Source organism: Mobula hypostoma, chromosome 8, assembly GCF_963921235.1.
Source record: "Mobula hypostoma chromosome 8, sMobHyp1.1, whole genome shotgun sequence".
NCBI classification, from domain to species: domain Eukaryota; kingdom Metazoa; phylum Chordata; class Chondrichthyes; order Myliobatiformes; family Myliobatidae; genus Mobula; species Mobula hypostoma.
Window position 1 is genome coordinate 26,693,582 of NC_086104.1, and position 21,207 is coordinate 26,714,788.

The window sequence follows — 21,207 nt, forward strand, 5'->3', positions numbered from 1 at the left end:
GTGTTTGGACTGTAAGTCCATGATTCTCTGTGCATGTATTCATTTTATCATTGTGAACACAGTATTTGTCTGGGCATTACTTCCTATCTATTAAAATAGTGTTGTACAACATGGCAGAAAATGCTAGACTATAACAATGTTGTGCAGTGAGTGTAACAATCATGTTAGTCAGCCTGACCAGTCCTGTTGACTGCTCCAAGTAGTGACAGGCCTTTCTTGCCTGGGCCTATAGAGCACACTCCATTAATAACCTCTTAACTACAGCTTGCCGCTCTTCAGCAAAAGCTGGAAGATATACTGGCTGATACATTCATTCCTGTATTACAAACTTCAGTGTGAAACAGAAAAGCTGCACCATTATTTCACTGTGAATGGTGACAAACTTTGATTAAGTAATTAATAATATGAAGTATATTATTCTCCATTCTAAAGGGCAGAATCTCAACCAAAATCGGTGTTTGTGCTAAATTGTCCATCTGTAATTAATGACAACACTGATGTAGAACAGAGGACCAATCAAGTCAGAGAAATACATTTATGCTCCTACCTAATTTTAAAGACAAATTAAAGTTGACAAGGTGTATCACCATGCCCACATCACTAAGTTTCAATTTTCTTTCTTGATTTGCACATTAGATAAAATACTAAGGATTTGGTTGGAGCCTGATGTTTCTTAAATCAACCATCAATGGCAATAAAAGGTTAAATGGCTAAAAAAAAATAGCTATGAATTTTGATTGAATGGAAATGCTGTGTTAAGTTGCTTGTTTCGCTTCTAATTTCCAGGGAGACCTGATGAAACTTTGATGTTGAGAAGGGCTCAAAATGAGCTTAGCAGATGGTGCCTTATTCACAATGGGAAGATAGAAAAAAAAGGAACAGAATTATTGACAGAACTTCTGGCTGCTGGACTGTTTGCAAGACAAATGGACAAAGGAACCCTGGATAACATCTAGTCAATCAAGCTGCTGTCATGTGCACACGTACAGTGAGGTACAGGTACAATGAAAAAAAATAGTTGCAGGAAGATATAACAAATACAATATAAACTATACCTAATTTACTTACTTAGAGATACAGTGCACGGCACCATGAGTCACCTCATCCATCAGCCCAATTATTTAACACTAGCTTAATCACAGGACAATTTACAATGACCAATTAACCTACTAACCAGTACGTCTTTGGACTGTCAGAGAAAATCTGAACACGCAGAGGAAAGCCACACGGTTTGTGGGGAGAATGTAGAAATTCCTTATGGGTAGTACCAAAATTGAACTCTGAACTCCGAACACTGCAAGTTATAATAGCTTCACACTAGCTGCTATGCTACCATGGCACATACATAACACTGGAAGTTTCATAGCACCTCATTAACTACCAACCAACTACACCATCATGAATCCTCGGTCCCACCTATGGAATAGTCCTATGTTGTCCTAATTACCCTTTCCAGAACCCCCAACACCAGGAACAAAGGAAGGCATCCTTGAACTTAAAGAGGAAAGGACCTAAGTGACTGATTAAGTCTTGCATCATCGGGGGAAGGCGCCCCCTAGTGGTCACTGTGAGATGTGTCAAATATAACAGCATTCTTGGTGACAGGTGCAAAACTCTAAACTGATAACAAAAAGTAGAGCAGTGAGCTAAGTGCACACCCCTGTGGTGTGCCAGTGTTGATAGTCAGCGAAGGGATGATGTTATTTCCAATCGGCAAATATTGTGGTCTCCTGGTTAGGAAGTCAAGGATACAGTTTCAGAGGGAGAACGAGAGGCCTAGGTTCTGTAGCTTTTTAATCATGACTGTAGGAATGATGGTATTAAATGCTAAGTTATAGCCAATAAACAGCATCCTGACAAAGGTATTTGCATTGTCCTGGAGATCCAAGGCCATGTAGAGAGCCATTGAGATTGTGTCTGCTGTAGACCTATTGTAGCAATAGGCAAATTGCAGTGGGTCCAGGTCCTTCTTGAGCCAGGTGTTGATTTTAGCCATGACTGGTCTCTCAAAGCATTTCATCACCGTAGATGTTAGTCCTTCTGGATGATAGTCATTAAAGCAGGTCACGCTGCTCTTCTTGGGCACTGGTATAATTATTCCCCTTTTGAAGCAGATGGGAATTTCTGACCATAGCGATGAGAGATTGAAGATGTCTTTGAATATCCCCATCAGTTGGTTGGCATAGGTTTTCAGAGCCATACCAGGTACTCCATCTATGAGGAGGTGAACTTGCACAATAAATTGTAGACATTATGTTAAATCTACTTTATTAATTGTGAACAGATATGTTTTCCTCTTATTATTAATGCATCCCTCTTTTTACTGCACAAGTAAGCCAATTTGAGTCAATCTCCATTAACTGCTCTCCTGCTCAGATGGACATGAACTCATAGCCGATAATTGAGGGTGTTTAAGGAGGAGATTGATAGGTATCTAATTATTCAGGGTATCAAGGGATATGGGGAAAAAGCCGGAAATTGGAACTAGATGGAAGAATAGTTTAGCTCATGATGGAGTGGTGGAGCAGACTCGATGGGCCAAATGGCCTACTTCTGCTCCTTTGTCTTGTGATCTTGTGATCTTGTGATAGCATCAATACACTTCGCATACACAGAAATCACCAAACACTGCACAGTACACCTAAACTTAGGTAGTTTAAAACGGGCCTGAGAGGAAAAAATGGATCAGTCATGATGAATTGGCAGAACAGGCTCGATGGGCCAAACAGCCTAATTCTGCTCCTATGTCTTATGGTCTTATGAATTGTCACCTTTTACACATCAGTTGACAAACTCTAAAAAAGATCACATTTAAGTGAGGTTGCTTAAGCATAAGGCGTTGATTTAGGAATTGGTTTAGTTTCAGGGATACAGTATTAAACTATAACACCTACTTTTGATTGGTTCATGCACAATCAAAGCGGTATACATGTCAGATAATGCTGAACGTTTGAAGGATCAAGACAAAGAAGAGACCGTGAAACTGAATGCTAATTGTTCACTAAGGTAACACCAAGTCTCAGATATTTCAAAGGAACGTCAAGGATGTGTAATCCTCCATGACGTATTGAAGTTGGATGGATGTTCCTGCAGATGTTTAATTTATTAATGAGTCAGTATATATAAAGATACCCTTTCACAAACATGACGGCTACTTTGGAATCTATCTCAAAGCCAAAAATATGAAATGTAGCAAAAAAAGAAGAAAATGAAATTTGTTAAGAAATTCACATGAAGATGATCACATATTATTTTCTACTCCATTGCTACTTGTTAAAGAAAAACTTTTCATTGTCTTGGAAATGAGAAAAACAATATTTTTAGGCTTAAACATCCTCATGTAAAATAATTTTTAAAACATTTTGTCAATGGATGTGCAAACTGTGGCTATCCATAACTACCTAAAACAATTTAGATATGCTGGACAGTGTATAGAGACTCCTGTGTGCAAAGTGTATTGATGCTATGAGCTCATATCCTTAAGACAACAGGACATAGGACCAGAATAAGGCCACTTGGTCCATCAAATCTGCTCTATCACTCCATCAAGGTTTATTTATTATCCTCTCAACCCCATTTTTCTGCCTTCTCCCTGCAACCATGACATCCTGACTAATCAAGAACCTATCAACCTCTGAATCTACTAAACGATCTGTCTTCTACAGATTCACCATCTTCTGGCTTAAGAAATTCGACCTCATCTCTCCTCTAAAGGAGCGTCCTTAGAGTCGTAGAACACTACAGCACAGAAAAGGGCCTTTCAAGCCATCTAGCCCATGCTGAACAATTAGCCTCCCTAGCCCCATTGACCTGCACTCATAGCCCTTTGTACCAGTCCCATCCATGTACCTATCCAAATTTCTCTTACATGTTGAAATTGAACCTGCGTCCACCACTACCGCTGGCAGTTCATTTCACACACTCAGACCCACCTGAATGAAGAAGCTCCCCCTCATATTCCCCTTAAACATTGCACCTTTCACCCTTAACCCATGATCTCCAGATGTAGTCCCACCCAATCTCAGTAGTATCGATCACTGCTCATTTATTAGTCCTCTCAACCTCCTCTCTTCTCCCTGTAGTCTTTGATACCCTGACTAATCAACAACTTATCACGCACCACTTTAGATATACTCTGCCACCACAGCCATCCGTGGTGATGAATTTCACAGATTCTCCACCCTCTGGCTAAAGAAATTTCTCCTTATCCCTGTTCTAAATGCATGTCCCTCTAGTCTGAGACTGTGTACTCTACTCCTGGATTCATCCACTATGGGAAACATCTCCACATTCACCCTCAATATTCGATAGGTTTCAATGCGAACCCCACATTCTTCTAAACTCCAGCAAGTACAAGCCCAGAGCCATTAAACTTTCTTCATGAGTTAACCTTTTCATTCCCAGAATCATTTTCGTGAACCTCCTCTGGATCCTCTCCAATGCCAACACCTCCTTTCTTAGATAAGGGTCCCAAAATTGCTCCTTTATTTGTCCTTTAAGAGCCCTTTACTCCACTGTAATACTGGTATACCTCACTTTATCTTCTCCCTCTCAAACATCCAACTGATCAGGAAAGTGGTTAACTGAGATTAGTTCAAATAGACTTACTTGTCCAGTGAAAAAAAAAAGGAATGAATTAATAATAAGAGAAAAATATAATTTTTAATGAGGATTGTGCTCCTAATATACTAGTACTCATTGTTAATAAAGTAGCTTTAACTGAATGTCTACTAGTTAAATTATTCTGATCGTGCAGTATAGACCTTCATTGAGGTCAATCATTATATTGATGAATGGAAGTTCATCATTCTGTTCCTCCCATTCACTACAGTGATTGAACTCTGCAGCGAAGGCCAAATGTCTGCTCAGATAATGGCACTCATTGAAAATGCTTTGTGTAAGAATGAGGAGGATTCGATTGGGTGCCACAATAATGTAATAGTTAACACCTCACTATTACGGAAGAATGCAAGGGGATCACATAACAATTGGAGCTTGGAATTCAATGCTGGCATTGTCTGTAAGGAGACTGTATGCCCTACCTGTGGAATCGGTGGGTTTTCTCCGGGTGCTCCGGTTTCCTCCCACAGTCCAAGGACTTACCAGGTAGGAGGCTAATTGGTCATTGTAAATTGTCCCATGTTTAGGTTAGGGTTAAATCATGTGTTTCGGGGGTTGCTGGGTGGCACGGCTCACGCTGTATCTCTAGATGAGTAAATAAATAAAGGATGGAGATGCACCTGGCTCCTTTTGGCAACCCCAACGTGAATTCCACCAGTGGCCCTGAAAGGACTCCTGTTGGAAAGCCCAACACAGCTGTGCAATAAAACTGAACCTGATATAGATTTGTGTTGGGCACGTGGCCAAGTGGTTAAGGCATTCGTCTAGTGATCTGAAGGTCGCCAGTTCGAGCCTTAGCTGAGGCAATGTGTTGTGTCCTTGAGCAAGGCATTTAACCACACATTACTCTATGTCTGTGTGAGGAGTGGCACGCCACACAGTCTTTCGTTCCGCGCCTTGTAAGGCATGAAAATGCCCAACGCTGGCCTCTTAGGCCTGAGTCGACGATCCTCTGATATATATTCACTAAGGACACCAAATGAATCTTGAACTCCTTACCTCAGAACTGCTGGGGTTTTGTCAGCCTAGGAATAGAAATTAATTTATTGCTAAGTTTGGTTCACTGAACTGATTTTGATTCTATTAGTATTTACATGACAGATCTCCCAAAAGGATTTGCAAAAGCTACAAAATAACTGAATTAACTTTTCCTTGCAATTATCAAATCATCTGACAACAAAATTATGAGTTGCAAAGTCTTTATCATCGAATCATAGTTGTATAGTCTTAACTATTGAATATGCAAGTATTTAGTAGCTGGGGTAAATAAGTGATATTAGTAACAATGCCATAGTGACATTCCACTTGTAATGCAGAAATTCAGTAGTGCCTCATTGCTGACTATAAATTTACAAGCAAGGTCAACGTAGGAGATTAACATAAAAATTAATTTATGTTCAGTCTCCTTGGATTGTTACTCATTACAGAGCCTGAATATCACACATGTTGTAATATGCTGTCTAACCTATATGTCCACACACATCCTTATCACCGCTCTCCTGCTGTGGGTGAACACTTTGCCATTTAGCTAGGCTTCTACAGACAGAATGATTTATCTTTCTGAGATGTCAGCATGATCATTAGTAGGAGCACTACGCAAGATTCTGGAGGAACCCAATTGTTCAGGCAGCATCTGTGGAGGGAAATGGACTGTATTGATGGTAACATCACCCTCTTAGCCAGAACGTGCACCAGGATTAGATGGTTTAAACCTCAAACACACAAGGGATTCTGAGATGTTGGAAATTCAGAGTAGCACGTACAAAATGCTGGGGAAACTCAGCAGGTCAGGCAGCATCTATGAAAAGGAATAAATAGGCAATGTTTTGGTCTGAGACTATTCATCAGGGCTCATTGTTTAAATCTCACCTCCCTAAGAAAACTTAATGGAAGTAACACATTTACAGTTGGCCTTAATTTTTGCAAACTTTCTCATTCAAGTGGAATGTACTTTTACTTTTAGATTTTACGGCCAACCTACCAAATACTCCTATGGCTTCCTGTACAAAATGAACTTTACAAAGTGTTAAAAGAAAAGGCAGTTAGAGAAAGAACTAAAGACTAATAACTAAAGTCTGAATATTTTTCTTAAAACCTTACCTGGTTTGTCAAATAAATGTATACACTTCTATGGACCAACCCAAATGAAATATATTGAGCTTTCTGTCATTGTTACATTAGACAGACTCCAAACGAATCATACAAATATGCTAAGAAATAGAAAATCACCAGTTTACTGCCTACCCTGTCAGGTCTTTGAACACAAAGTGCTTGCAGTGTAGATCACCCAAGTTGAAGTTCAAAGTTCAAACTATATTTATTATCTAAGCATGTATGCCACATTGAAATTTATTTTCTTGCAGGCATTTACAGGAAGAAATACAACAGAATTTTATGAAATCCTACACATAAACAGACAAAGACTGACAAACATGAATGTGCAAAAGAAGATAAACAATGCAAGTAAAAATAATACTGAGAGCTTATCAACGAAACGTCAAAGAAGGAGGGTGCCCACCTGATGACCCCGATGATGCACCTACCCTCCCTCCTTGTCACCACTCCAAACCCACTGCCAACATCAAGAGTGCCAATTTACCAAAGGGTTTGAAACATCAAGTCCTAGTAGCTCTACTGAGCTGTAAAGAGTCCTTGAAAATGAGTCTGTGGGTCGTGGAATCAGTTCAGAGTGGTGGTGAATGATGTAATCCATGCTGATTCAGGAGTCTGATGGTTGTAAGGTCATACTGTTCCTGGACCTGGTGGTATGGGACCTAAGAGTTCTCTACCTCCTGCCTGATGCTAGTATTGAGAGGAGGGTTATGTCCCTATCATTTGAACCTATGGTGGTGATAGTTTATTTTCCATTGCTGACTAGAAATACCTGTCGTTCAGTTAGCATTGTTCCTTTCTTTTCAATACTGTCAAATTGAACACAAATTCTAATTTGAGTACATAGCTAAGACTATCCTAAGGGAACACCTCCCACAATTTTTTATAGGATGTCCCAGGAAAGATTTCAATGCTAATTTATTTGTTTCTCACCTTTATGAGAAGGGAGAGAATTACAAGAGCCATGTCATTATCTTGGGACTTAAATGAATGCACATTCAAGATGTTATATTACTGATAATAAAGAACATTTTGCAAAATGATGAAAGAATATTGAAACTCTCTCTAACATTCGTAGTTTCTTTCTATGCACTTGCATTTAATTCCAAATTGTTACACTGAATATGATGTATTATTAAATTTAAACATTATTCAGGAAATAGGTTACGGGAAACTGATGGAAAATAATTGCTTCAAATTCCAATATATCAGTAATAATTCTCCCTCATTATATTTGCTTTCATCGTATAATGCAGGGATGTATTTGAAAAAAAAAACTCTAACAGCAAATGAATTATCATATGTGGCCATCTCACCAATACTATTTGTCGGTCATGGAAATGCATTCATTTGATTCAGTTGACAGTAACATTGCCAGGTTGCCATCTGCTGGGACCTCTATGGCCCCAGCACTAAAGTGGGCTTTCTATGTACCTTATTCAAGTGCAGTTCGTGAGGTTCCATGCAAAGTACAGCTGGATTAGCAAAGGGCAGCCAATTAAGAAGCTTTCAGGTGCTTGAGCAGTGTAAAGGCAGCATTACATTTGAATCACTTCTTTCCTAATGTTGCCACATGTGATATCAGGTTTATAAAAAAACATTGTCAAGAAATTTGTAAGGACACATCTATTTTACTTGGCAGACACAAAATTCTGCAAAGAAAGTGTCAATAGTGATTTCTTTTCAAAAGAAGAAAATAACTCTCTTGTTCCTCTCTACTAATGTAAACATTTGGTTCACATCAATGACTGACAGTCAACACACCTACAAATGATTCACCTGGTATTCAGAGCAGTGATAGTGGGTTTTATCATATTGATTGAAGACTGAAATATAGTTTCTGTACAATGGAATGTCAGTCCGTAGATTTTTTTCTGGTAAATTGTTGGTGTAAACAGTCACATATTATGCAAAAGCACTTTAAATGCAAATCATTCCATGCAATATTCTTTTTGAGGATTAGGCATAATATAAACATTTAATCTTTCTTTTTTAATCTTCTTAATAATGAACAGAGTGTCTACATTAAAAAAAAACTGAACTACAGGCAATAGTATGCTGAAAGGAATCAGATATATGAGGGATTATTTGAAACTAGGCTACAGAAAAATAAGACAGAATCTATTACATTTTGAAAGATAGCCTGGGAAAAAGAACCTGAAAAGATACCATGAAGTCAGCAGAAAAAAAGGCAGAAACAGATATCAAATTGGCAGAAATGCAAACCATATGGAGAGAAATGAAAGACAATGAAAGATTAATCATATTAATAGGGATGAGGTCTAACAATGGAATGGAGGGGAATAAGAAATCAATCAATATGTGCAGGATTCCTTTCCAACCCATTCTGTAAGATTTCCAGCAATAGTAAAATTATCACTGGATCCAATGATGAGGAACACAATAGAAGTAGAAGTAATATCTCATCAAGGAGAAAATCATAGAAGATGGAAATCTGAAATTTAAACTAAAAATATTAGAAATGCTCATCCAGCCAGGCTCAATTCCAAGGAGATGGAAGTAGAGGTAATATTACAAGTCTATGACTTTTCACCAATACTGGGGAAAGGTATAAAATGAACATGTTGCAAGGTGCAAAGAGAAGTACGGAACACAATAGGAATGGATGTGATCGGCTATGCCGCAAGGGGAAGTGAATGCTTCTATTGACATCACTGCAACTGGACGCAGTGTCTGTGAACAAAGAATGGTGTGTTGCAGCCCTGAGGTTCCCAACAATGAAATGAACAATTTCAGATACCCTGAGTTTCCAGTTTGTATTGGAAGCACCCAATTCCAGTGGAATGTCATCAGCCGTACCATTAACTCAATTTCTCTCTCTTTCCAGAAGCTGCCGATCTGCTGAGTATTTCTCAAATGATCTTACATTCTATTTCCAGCAACTGTGGCATTTGTTTCTTCTTTCCACTCCCTGTCCTTATTCATTTCCCTCCATTTTGATCATCTACAGGTAGATCAGCTGCAAATAACATGCCTTCACGATCCTCTGTAAGCAGCAACTGCACCACTTGTATCATTCACTTTCCTTTGCTCTCCCCATTCCCTTTCATCTCTCCTGGACTTCTCTGCAACTTCAAAGATGGTTGATTGCGAACAACCATCTGAAGCATCGTCATAATCAATATGAAGCATTGTCATTGTTCCTCTCCTTACAGACGATGTTTGATCCGATGAACATTTTTTTCTGTCTATCAAGGCAATTGTAGCTTACAATATTAAGTAAAAATGACAAAAGTAAGGCAGAAGTATTAGACTGTAGGAATATTCCATGGAAAATTGCTGGTTATCTGCGTTCTGCAGCTCAGCAAGTCTCACATTTTTAGGGACAAGTCACAAGTATAAATGTTTGCGATGACCTGGAGGTCGGGTGTTGTGCTTCCAGGCTAAATACCGGACTCAGCACTGCATCTAGTGATGGAACACTGATGTACAGAGACAAGCCACACACATTGTATCCAGTCCTCAATTTTACACTAGGGCTGCCTGGTATAAGCTATCCACCAACGTGTCTTTGGGGTGTGGGAGCAAAGCAGATCATCTTTCAGAAACCCACTTGGTTGGGGGAGAAAACGCAAATGTCATAATGTCAGCACCTGAGTTTATGGCCAAAGAACAATTTGTAAATGGGCTGAGTAGCTTTATCCTGAATTGAGAAGTAGGTACTATAACTTTCTGCATTGGAATGGAAGTACACTTAGAGCATAGCCTTTTCCTTAGTGTCGGGTTTTTGATTTTGTTTTGTAAGTTTTTAGTTTGTTCTTCTTTTACCATGATATATTTTTCTGGTTTTGATCCTGAACCCAAGCGTTGACTGCATGGAGTTTAATACATATCCCCTGTTATGGTGTGGGTTTATGAAAGGCGCTTCAATTTCCCCCCACCTATTAAAATGGCATAAGTCAGGATCACACCTTGATCCATGAAGCTGTGAGAAAGCAGCACTAGCTGCTGTATCGCCCTGCCAAAAGACAAGCATGATAAGAGAGAATGCAGAGAGATTAGATGAGGTTAAAATAAAGGCTTTGGGATAACAAAAATGGACCACAAAATTAGACTGTCAAGGTACAGAGAACAACAATAATATTGTATTTGAATAACAAAGCAAAATCCTAATGGTATAAAACAAGGAAGTGATAGAGTTAGAGAAGAAATACTAAATAAATATTTTGGTTCAGTGTTCACCACTGAAGCAGTTTAGAAGAATTTATCAGAGGACGGGATTTAAAATTAAGAAGAGCAATCCTAAATAAATTAATCTAGCTCAAAGAACAATATAAAACATAGGACCTGGAAAATAGAACAGTACAGCGGAGGAACCAGTGATGACTCTGCTGACCATAATGCCAGAACAGAAGATAAAAACCATAGCTCTAAGGAAATAAATTTCACTTCATATAAAAATCAAGGAACAATACAACAGAAACACTATTACACATTATTAATACTTTGTTAGGCAATGGTACAATGCCAGAAAAATCAGTAGATAGATCACCCCTGCTTTAAGTAAAACAGTAGAACATGTCCAGGAAACTAAAGGGCCATCATTATAACATTACTGGGGAAATAATGAAACTTCTATTAAAAATTTAATAGGCAAGATAGTCAGGAACCGAGATACAATACTGAATAATTGGTATATATTTTAGCAGGAAAATGTGGGTTGATCAACCTCATAGATATCTCAGAAGCAATATCAGTAAGAGTACATACAGGTAGTGCAGTAGGCGACATTCTCCCAGAACTCAAATATGTCTACGGAACAGATAAATAAATACGAATGTGTGCAGCATCGGGTATCTATTCAAAAAATTGATATGTAGCCACTTTCAAAATAGAAAAGAGGAAAGAGAAAAATGATATCATTTTAAAGTTATAAAAGTTGAGTTTTGTGGTTCCCCCATGAGACTACTGCTGTTCATAAATTACATTTTTTAAAAAACTAAATGATGAAATCAAAGGCAAAATTTCTGAAGTTGTGAATGATTTTAGTAGTGAATTTGGAAAAATGGAGTATTAAATAATGACAAGGATTAAAGCAAATCATAAAATGGCATAAATAAATTTGTAGACAGGGATAAAATTAGCAAGTAAAACTTGTAAGCAAGGGTGCAAGGAAGCCTTGTAAGCAGGGGTGGAATGGTAACATAGTGGTTAGCATAATACTATTACTGCACCAGCATCCCGGGGTTCAATTCCCACCACTGAATGTAGGGAGTTTGGATGTTATCCCGATGACTGTGTGGTTTCCATCTGGGTGCTCCGATTTGCTCCCACATTCCAAAGTGTACGGTTTAGTAGGATAATTGATCACATGGGTGTGACCGGGCAGTATGGTCTCATTCGGCCAGAAGGACCTGTTATGATCTCTAAATAAAGAAAAATAAAATAAATAAACCTAAAACACTTGGTAGGAAAATTAAAGCAGTCATAAATTAATTAATAGTGAAAAATGGGTAGGTGAAGGCATTAAACTGTACTCTTTCTGCAGGGGCACCCTAAACATAAATGTATATTAGTATAAATGTACAGACCTCTACTGTGCTTATTTATTATTCAGTGGTCAGATAAAAATATAAGAATTACAAGCTGGGGTGGGGCATTCAGCCCTCGTATCTGCTCTCTCATGGAACAAGATAATCTTTCACCTCAGCACCGCATGTCTGCGTTAATCCATATTTCTCAGTTTCCTTAACATAGAAGAAAACTCTGCATTGCTCTCTATGTGAGATGCTTCTACTTATCCCAGTTCTGAATGCTTGACCCCATATTTTGAGACCATAACCCAAGTTTCTTGAGACACATCATCTACCCTGTAAAAATTACTGTACAGTGTATGTGTTTCAGTGAGATCACCTCTCATACTGAATTTCTGAGTGTATGGGAACTTTCAAATTAATCTCTTCTTGTAAATCAATCCTCCCAACCCAGGAATCACTCTAGTGAATTTTTTTGGAGACCTTCTATCACAAGTATATTCTTAGATAGAGAAGACAGGCCTGCATAAAATATTCGCCATGCAACTTGCCTTACGTTCTTTCAATATGATTGAAAGGGCTGCAAATGATTGGCATTCCTAAATCTTTCTGTACCTGCATGTTCCCTCTGTTCATTCCAAGTGAAAGGCCAACTAATATGCCCATGTCTGAGATCAGCTGATTCCTAAAAAATCGATGTGGCACCAGCCAAATCACTCCCTGCAGATTGTAGCAAACTAAAAGCGCCAAAGATATGTGCAAAAATCCAATGGAAATCCAGTGCAAGCTATCTGAAACTGGATGGTGATCTGTGTAAACAGCGGTGTCTGCCACTGCTGATGGAACACACATTAACTATACAGATTAGGAAAGGTTAATGACCTAAACACGCAAGCTCAGAATGGCAATGCAGGTTTCAACGGACTTGTGCTACACATGATTCTGCATATACAGTTTGTGCCACTTTTAAACCAATTCCACTTCCGCTGCACCTAGAATCGCCCGTTACAAAAATGGGACAGCTATTCCAGAGGATATCAGCATTGCATTGGTACCGAGAGAACATATAGTGAGTGTTGAGAACGTGGGCACTGCTGCCAGTGGAACGCTTGAGACAAACAGAATACGTTGATTGGAGAAATGGCTGAATAATAAAAGAAACGGGATTTTGCTGATTGAGAGAGATAAGGAAAGGCAGGCATGGGCTAATGCAGGGAATATTTATTCTAGGTACTTCTGTGCATGGACTAATTCAAAAGCAAAACAATAAATACTGTTGATTGTAACTCATTTTATATAGAAATGCTAGGCACACGACAAGTTTTCCATAGTTACAAATGCTTGTTTTCTATTATCTACTGAAGAGTATCAACATAAGTCATAATGACTCTAATGTTAATCATGTTGGAACAACTTAGAAGTTAAAACAACATTTGTCAAGACCAAAACTTAGTTAACATTTCAGGCTGATGAAACAGTCTTCTGAAAAATCAGGTACCAAAAACATTAACTCTATTTCTCTCTCCATGCATGCTGCCTGACCTGCTGAGTATTCAGGTATTTTCTATTTTAGTTTAGATCAGGGATCCCTCCCATTATCTGAGGAGCCCAGGGTGGGAACCCCTGGTTTAGGTCATACTATTTGTGCTCCTCCCACTAATCATGATGAACTTAGAAAGGACGTCGCATCCCCTAGACAGGTAATATCACTCTCCAGGCTGCCTGTTCTCAGCATGTTGCCAAACAAGCTTTGCAGAATTGGAGTTTAAGTGTTACCATTGTGAATTGCCCATGCATGCAAACAGAAATCCAATTACTAGGTAATATACCCAGTGTGGTAAAAGTCCTTATTTACCACTTACATTGCAGCCAAGCAGCGGCTGATTTTTCAACAAATGTCACAACTTCCTTGGCCTGTTATATTTTACTTTGAGTTCAAAACCTTGGACTTTAATCTTTCCTTCTGAATTACGTTGTTTCCTTGCACTCAATCTCTCTGTACCCCCTTACTGCATAAGACCTGTTACGTAAATACAACTTGCTAAAATTAAGGTTCAGAACATTTGCTTTATATGAAATTTAAACAATACTTAATATAATTCAACAATATTTAAGTTAGTAAATGACATCGCACTCAGGTGCAAAGATGCATTGGTTTAAATTATGTAACTGGGAAGAATATCTTCCACTCAAGACAATGATAAAAGTATGTTTACATAGCCTAAACTGTAAGCCTATGTAAGCAAAACGGTGCTCTAAACATCACATCAGGTTATGTAATTCATGAAGCGCACACACAGAAGTCTCCTTTTGTCGCGACCACACTATTCTGCGGCGGTAACACTCGGACAACAACCTCACTCCTCGAATAGCCAAGTTACACACCGGCCGGTTTACCGGCATATGGCGAGATGAAGAGTTGTGCCAGGTCTGACTAGAGTTGCTCTGCAACCTGGCCATCTGTCAATCTAGCACTGTCGCCGGAGAGCCGGCGAGCCCAGCTCCGGGAGATTTCCAGCTCCCTCAACAAGCTATCTCCAGCCCAGGCTTCACTGCGGGGCACACCACAGCATACTTTAAAATCGCTCTTTAAAGAAATAGTGTTTTTATTTCGTCAACTGCCTATAGCAGAAATTAACGGCACGACGCTCAAATCGATCCACAGGCGGCTGGAAATCCAATAGTCTGACTTCCCTAGCTCCTCTACTGGGATTTCAGCCACCTACCCGGCTGACGGATAGGAGACTAAAAACTGCAGAAACCCAAACAATGCTGTGGCTTCAGCAAGCCGTTATATCTTCTAACACATCTCTCTCTCTCTCTCTCTCTCCCTCTCTCTCTCCCTCTCCCTCTCTCTCTCTCTCTCTCACACACACACGCACGCGCGTACACACACACACACTCACACACACACTCACACACACAAAACACACACACACACACACACACACACACTCACTCCACTCACACACACACACACACACACACACACACACACACACACACACACACTCCACTCACTCACTTGCCTACCTTTCTGTACACCAGCATGTTGGGCGATTCGTCCGCCGTTCCGTTGTTACTCGCATTCTGCCCATAATTATTTCCTTGCGCCATAGCAAGATGTGCCTTGGGATTCCTGAATTCTCACCAGGGGGAGAAAATAAAAAAAGGATCTTGTTTAAAATTTTCATTTATACATACATATTAAAAGATGCTGACAAACGTCAAGTGGAGATTGTAATAAATGAAAGAGCAGCAAGATGTCAAATGCGGTCACGGCAAAGGGCACTGCAACGCGGGACAGAGGCGGGGGGGACAGGCCACCTGAGGTAAACTTAGATCCTAAAATGTCAATGATTTTGTGGGGGGGTGGATTTAGCGGACAACAGTACTCCTGCTGTAAACGCGACCCTCACCCCGATTCATGACAGTAAAGGTAATGCTGGCTGAAAGAAATGGAAAGCGCGAAGGGACAAACCAAATGAGTGTTCTCTAATGCAGCAGATCGCAAAATATATCATCGAAATTGCACTGTTCATTCGCGGCATGCTGCCCATGTTTCATCGCCGCCTTTATTTGCAAATTTCTAGTCCTGCTGTTCACATCGCGAGTGCATGCGGCAGGGTGCATTGGTCCAGCGGGTTGTTTCGCGCTGGATAACCAGGCAGTACATTTAGGCTGTTCCCCCAACAGCGAAAGACAGTTGGGTTCCTTCGCGCAGTGAGCCCGAGTCAGGCAGCGCCTTCAGCACCACAGACAGCGACCAAAATATGCAAGAAAGCAAGCCGTATAAGAGGGAAAATAAATGCAAACAAATCCAGCATCAAGGGTCGCTGCCAAAGGCTTCGATTCCCTTTACCTCTCCCTTTTTCCCCAAGATTTGGATATAGAGCCGCTTGCATTTACCTCAAGCACAGCAGACTGCACGATAACAGTCAAAAGTCCTGATCTCTGCAACGCTTGCACCCGATCCCGGCCTCAGACAATTCATTTGCGATTTGCAGCGAGGCTCCGAGAGGGCAAGGCTTTTTTTTCTCCTTTCTCTCCCTCCCTCTGTCAGCCTTATTTCTGGAGATGTGTTGCAGCCCGCGCTCCCTGCTGGGCACGAGCTCCCCCCACCTTCCGCTCGCGTTCCCGGGACGCACGGGCGCGCGGAATGCGAGCCTAGCTGCTGACAATTGGCTCGCGCTCCGGGGTACCGGTTTCGGCAGCGTTGGCGGCTCCGGACAGAGCTACCGCAAAGATCTTGTCTCGTCCCCTACCTGAATTACTTTCTTAAAACTACAGACACATGACTGGAAGTGAAGGATGATGTTTAGTTAGGACTGCAAGCTGCGGATGTAAAGCCTCTATATCTTCCTCAAGCCGTGCATCGCTCCAAGTTATTTGTTTTTTTTTACATCCATTTGTGGCCTCTTGATCAACCTTACAAAGGATGTGCAACTATAACCTGCTGAATATTCCCAGTAATTGTTTTCGATGAACCTGAGTATCACTGAACTAACAGCTAGAAATACCAGTTAAAATGATCCATAAAATTACTATTACAGGACATTGTAAGAGTTCCTTCACCAAACCATCCTCTCTCAATTTTTTTTAGCTCTCCTTAAGACCTACCACTCTGACAAGACCAATATACTCCTGTATCTCCTAAATTGAGTGAAATTTGGGGGGGGGGGGTTGCATCAATCACAAAAAGTTAGCAGGCAGAGCTACAAGCAGTTGATCTTCGTTGCAAAGTTTTAAGAATGGAGAGGTTATGTTACAGTTGTATTAGGCCAAGCCTGGATTACTAAGCACAGTTATGATCCTCTTCCATAAAAACAAGTCAAGTCACACTGGAAGCACTCCAACAGAGATTCAGCAGGTTTACTCCTGGGATGGGAGTCTTGTTTGATCAAAAGAGGTTAGACAGTTTTTGTTTATTTGTTGGAGTTGGGAAGAATATTTTTTTTAAAAATATAATCATAAAGGGCCTGACAGGGTAAATGCTGAGTGGTTTTCACTTGTTGGACTGACAGGTAAAGGGTAGGTCATTTAAAATCAAGGTGCAAAGAAAGTTCTTCTCTCAGAGGGTGGTGAATCTCCAGAATTCTTGTCCCCAAGAGCATTGGAGACAAGTTAATTAGATACAGTATATATAGGGTGGAATCATACTGTGGAATTGAGGATTATAAGGCCTGCATAGACTAGTCATAATCATTATGAATGGCAAGGCAGGCATGACAGGCTTGCTGTTCTGTCTTTGGATCTATCCTTCTTATTCTAGACTTTCTGTGTGCCTGTGCTCTTATCTACCACATACCATTGTTAGTTTAATAGTACCACCGTGAAAAACCAGGTTATGTTTCACAAACAAGAGAAATTCTGCAGATGCTGGAAATCTAAGCAACACACACGAAATGCTGGAGGAACTCAGCAGGCCAGGCAGCATCTATGGAAATGAGTGCAGTCAACATTTTGGGCCGAGACCCTTCAGTAGTACTGCTTCAGCCCAAAATGCCTACTGCACTCTTTTCAATAGATGCTGCCTGGCCTGCTGAGTTCCTCCAGCATTTTATGCATGTTGCTTATATTTTACAATGCTTCATAAATACTAGTTATTTTCTGGAATGATTTTGAGTGGTGTTTCTCAGTGTAAATCAAGTGATACTCAAATTTCTCATATTTATTTAAAGATATCACAGATATAGGGAATATCTAGCAGGTTAAGAGTATCTTTAAGAGACTCCTGGATAGGTACATGGAGCTTAGAAAAACAGAGGACTATTGTAATGATCCGGATCGGGTTCCCTTTAAATTTACTTTGTCTGTGTTACGATCTGGACCGTTGACGCCCTGTTTCCCTTTGGTTCCCTGTTTTCCCGTGTCCCTCGAGCTTGGTGATTGGAGACAATTTACTCTCGGCTGAACCGGCAGTTTATAAGTCTCTGGCTCTCAGCCGTACAGGGCAAGAGCGTTAACAAAGTCACTGAAGGTTCTGTAAGCCAATGTGATCTGGCCGGAGCAAGCCTTGTCTCCTCCCGAAGCAAGTGCCAGCTAGCTGCCTTCCCTTGTCAGTACGGATCAGTCAAAGTTAACCCGCTGTGGTGAGTCAAGAGCTCGCCGCGGCTTGGAGCGTACTTGAGCCCAGTTATAGTTCTGTCTACTGTTGTGTCGTCTCCGTATCCATGTCGTGCGTCTGAAAGGGGTCCTGGCACTGTACCCTGGAAGGGTCCTGACCCTGTGTCAAGAAGAGTCCTGACTCCGTCCTGTGTCTAAGGAGGATTCCCGGCGCAGTGTTTTATGTCCTGTGTCTGAGTCTGTCCTGTGAATAAGAAGAGTTCCTGGCCCCGGAGGCTTCCAGTATCACGTCCTGGCCCCGGAGGTCCATGATTCTGAGTCCTAGCCCAGACCCTTAGTCCCAGCCTAATCCAAGGCCTGAATCTTTGTCCAGTATGCTATTCCTGCCTCTGCTTTGCTTTCCTTGTAACCAGCAATAAACTTAATTTAAATTAAGCTCACAAGATGTGTTTGTCTTGCATTTGGGTCCACCCTTGCTCCCACCACCCCACTTTGTGACAACTATAGGGAAGCCAAGGTACTTCTAAGGTAAGGACATGTTCAGCACAGCTTTGTGGGCTGAAGGGCCTGTATTGTGCTGTAGGTTTTCTATGTTTCTATCTGTAGAGAAACAGTGATTATTGCTCAGAAATGGCAAGAGTTAGTTAGATGTGTAATGAATCTGAAGTGAAGTTATATTGGCAGTGAAGGGCTTAAGGAAAGAAAAAAGTGGTGATGTGTTGCAACAATTCATTGGGTCAAGCAGCATCTATGGCAGGAAAGGAACAGTCAACATTTCTGGTCAAATCCCTGCAAAAGGACTTGATGATCTAGCAGGAAGTGGTGCAGCAAAAGAAAACTTGAGCCCAGGAAGACAAAATGCAATTAAGTCAGAGATACTCTGGCCAATGCCTCCACAATTCAAAATTCCCCTTTTTTGTACTCATTGGTAAGAAAAAAACCTGGGGAAAGAGGCAGTAGATGGAGTTTAATCTGGGAACGTGTGAAGTGATGTGTTTGGAAGGTCAATCTTGAAGGTAGAGTACAATATCAACAGCAGGATTCTTAGCATTGTAGAGGAACAAAGGGATCTTGTGGTCTATGAATGTAGAACCCTCAAAGTTGCCATGTAATTTGATTGCATGGTTAAGAAGATGTATGGTGTGTTGGCCTTTATTAGTCAGAGGATTGAGGTCGAGAGCTGCAATAGATGTGTATAGTGTACAAGAGATGAATAGATAGGGAGGATAGCCAGTTCCTTTCTCCCAGAGCAGCAACGGCTAATGCAAGAGGGCATGCTTTTAAGGTGATTGGAGTAAATTATCGTAGGGTTGTCACAGGCTGTTTTTTTTATTGGATAGAGTGGAAGTTGCAGGGAAGGCACTGCTGGGGATGGTGGTAGAGGAGGTGCTCCTGGTTACATGAAGGATATGTTCTAGTCAACCAGTTTCATTTTTCATTGCGAAGTTGGTACTGACCTAATTCTCTGAACCACTGATGTTCCCATTATCAAGTACTCCCACAAAACTGTTAGGGAGTGTGTTCCATAGTTTAGGCCCAATAGTGATGAAAGAATGTTGATACATTTTCAAGTCAGGACAAGGTGCCGGTGGGAGAACCTGCAGGTAGTGATGCACCTATGCATTGAAGCTCTTGTATTTTATTTTCTGATAGATAAGATTAGGAGTCATTTATTTAAATCTCTGATGCATAGGAGTTTCATCTTGCAGAGGATGGTGAATCTCTGGAATTCTCCATTCTAAGGGGCTGAAAAATAAATCACTGGGGGCATTTAAAGAGGAGCTCAATATGTTTTTGGAAGATCAAGGAATTGAGGACAATGGGAAACTGACATAAGAGGAATTGGGGCTTGGCAGATCACCCATGATCATGTTCAATGACAGGTCAGTCTTGAGGACTGCTCCTGAACTTTTCTTGTGATAGAGACAGCATTACCCTTTCCAGGTTACTACAAATGGGACACAGTACACTGCAGTGCACCATTGATAGAGAGAGTTGCCTTTGTTGGTGCTGGCTGGGTTGTCAATGAATTAAGCTGCTTTGATCTGCATGAGTAACACACACAGTCCTGATGTCAAGGTTAGCAGTTGTAGTTTGAGTCTCTAAATATATATGAAAGTCTGGACCGCTAATCAATTTGCTCAACACAGTAAATGCCATAAGTGCTGGTGATGTGAAGCACAGTGGAATTGGAGCTTTATTTATGGTAAAGAATGCAACTGTTTTGCCAATTTAAGTGACATTTAACTTTGAAAATATAAAGTAGTATTGGTAATACTTGAGTAAATGCTCATGTGTTGAAACATTTATTGATGGGAGAATCATAATGCTGAAAAATGACTGCTCAGTGGAAACCATAACTGCTTCTAACAAAGCATATATTGTAATATTCAATCTGCAGTACTTCTGGCTTTCAAAGGATCAGAATATGATAGGGATTCTAATGTAATTAAAAAGGTTATTTATGAAATATTCATGGCACTAGCAGAACTCCACTGGCATAGCTTATGGGTGGAAACCTAAGACGCTTGAACTTGATAATTCTGAGTGGAAATCAGGCAAGTAGAAGATGTTTTAATTGCATTGCTGGGATATTTTAAAGGCGAGTTTCCTTTCAAATAAAAGTTGGATAAATTTAAAGTCAATCAAGAATAGTGTTAAACTAGCTGTTGTAGATCGACTGGCAAAGATCAATGTCACTGTCCTGGTCTTGGTTCCTTTTGGCTTAATAAATGTACAGATGGATTTATGTAATGGGAGCAGGAATCATCACTTGGCCTCCCAAGCCTGTTGCACAATTAGACAGCTCCTCTTTGTATTTGACTAATGTTGCAATGACATCAGAAGGTGCAAGTTCTTAGCAGCGATTTCTGAATGAGCTAGGATAAGACAATTCATCAAAATCCAGTTCCCA

At 40.4% G+C, this 21,207-nt stretch overlaps 1 protein-coding gene across 2 annotated transcripts in view; it reads right to left on the reverse strand.

Annotated features, from left to right (window-relative positions):
* LOC134350422 (regulator of G-protein signaling 7) overlaps positions 1 to 16,516 on the reverse strand; it is a 514,008-nt gene extending 497,492 nt beyond the window's left edge. The window contains exons 1-2 of one of the 2 annotated variants that reach the window (XM_063055597.1): positions 16,137 to 16,516; positions 15,261 to 15,366 (exon numbers count right to left, since the gene is read on the reverse strand). In XM_063055597.1, the coding sequence (XP_062911667.1) occupies positions 15,261 to 15,344 (84 nt within the window). In that variant the 5' untranslated portion in view covers positions 15,345 to 15,366; positions 16,137 to 16,516. The remainder of the gene's footprint in view (positions 1 to 15,260; positions 15,367 to 16,136) is intronic. The other variant, XM_063055598.1, reaches the window with a different exon arrangement.
* Positions 16,517 to 21,207: the final 4,691 nt, after the last annotated feature.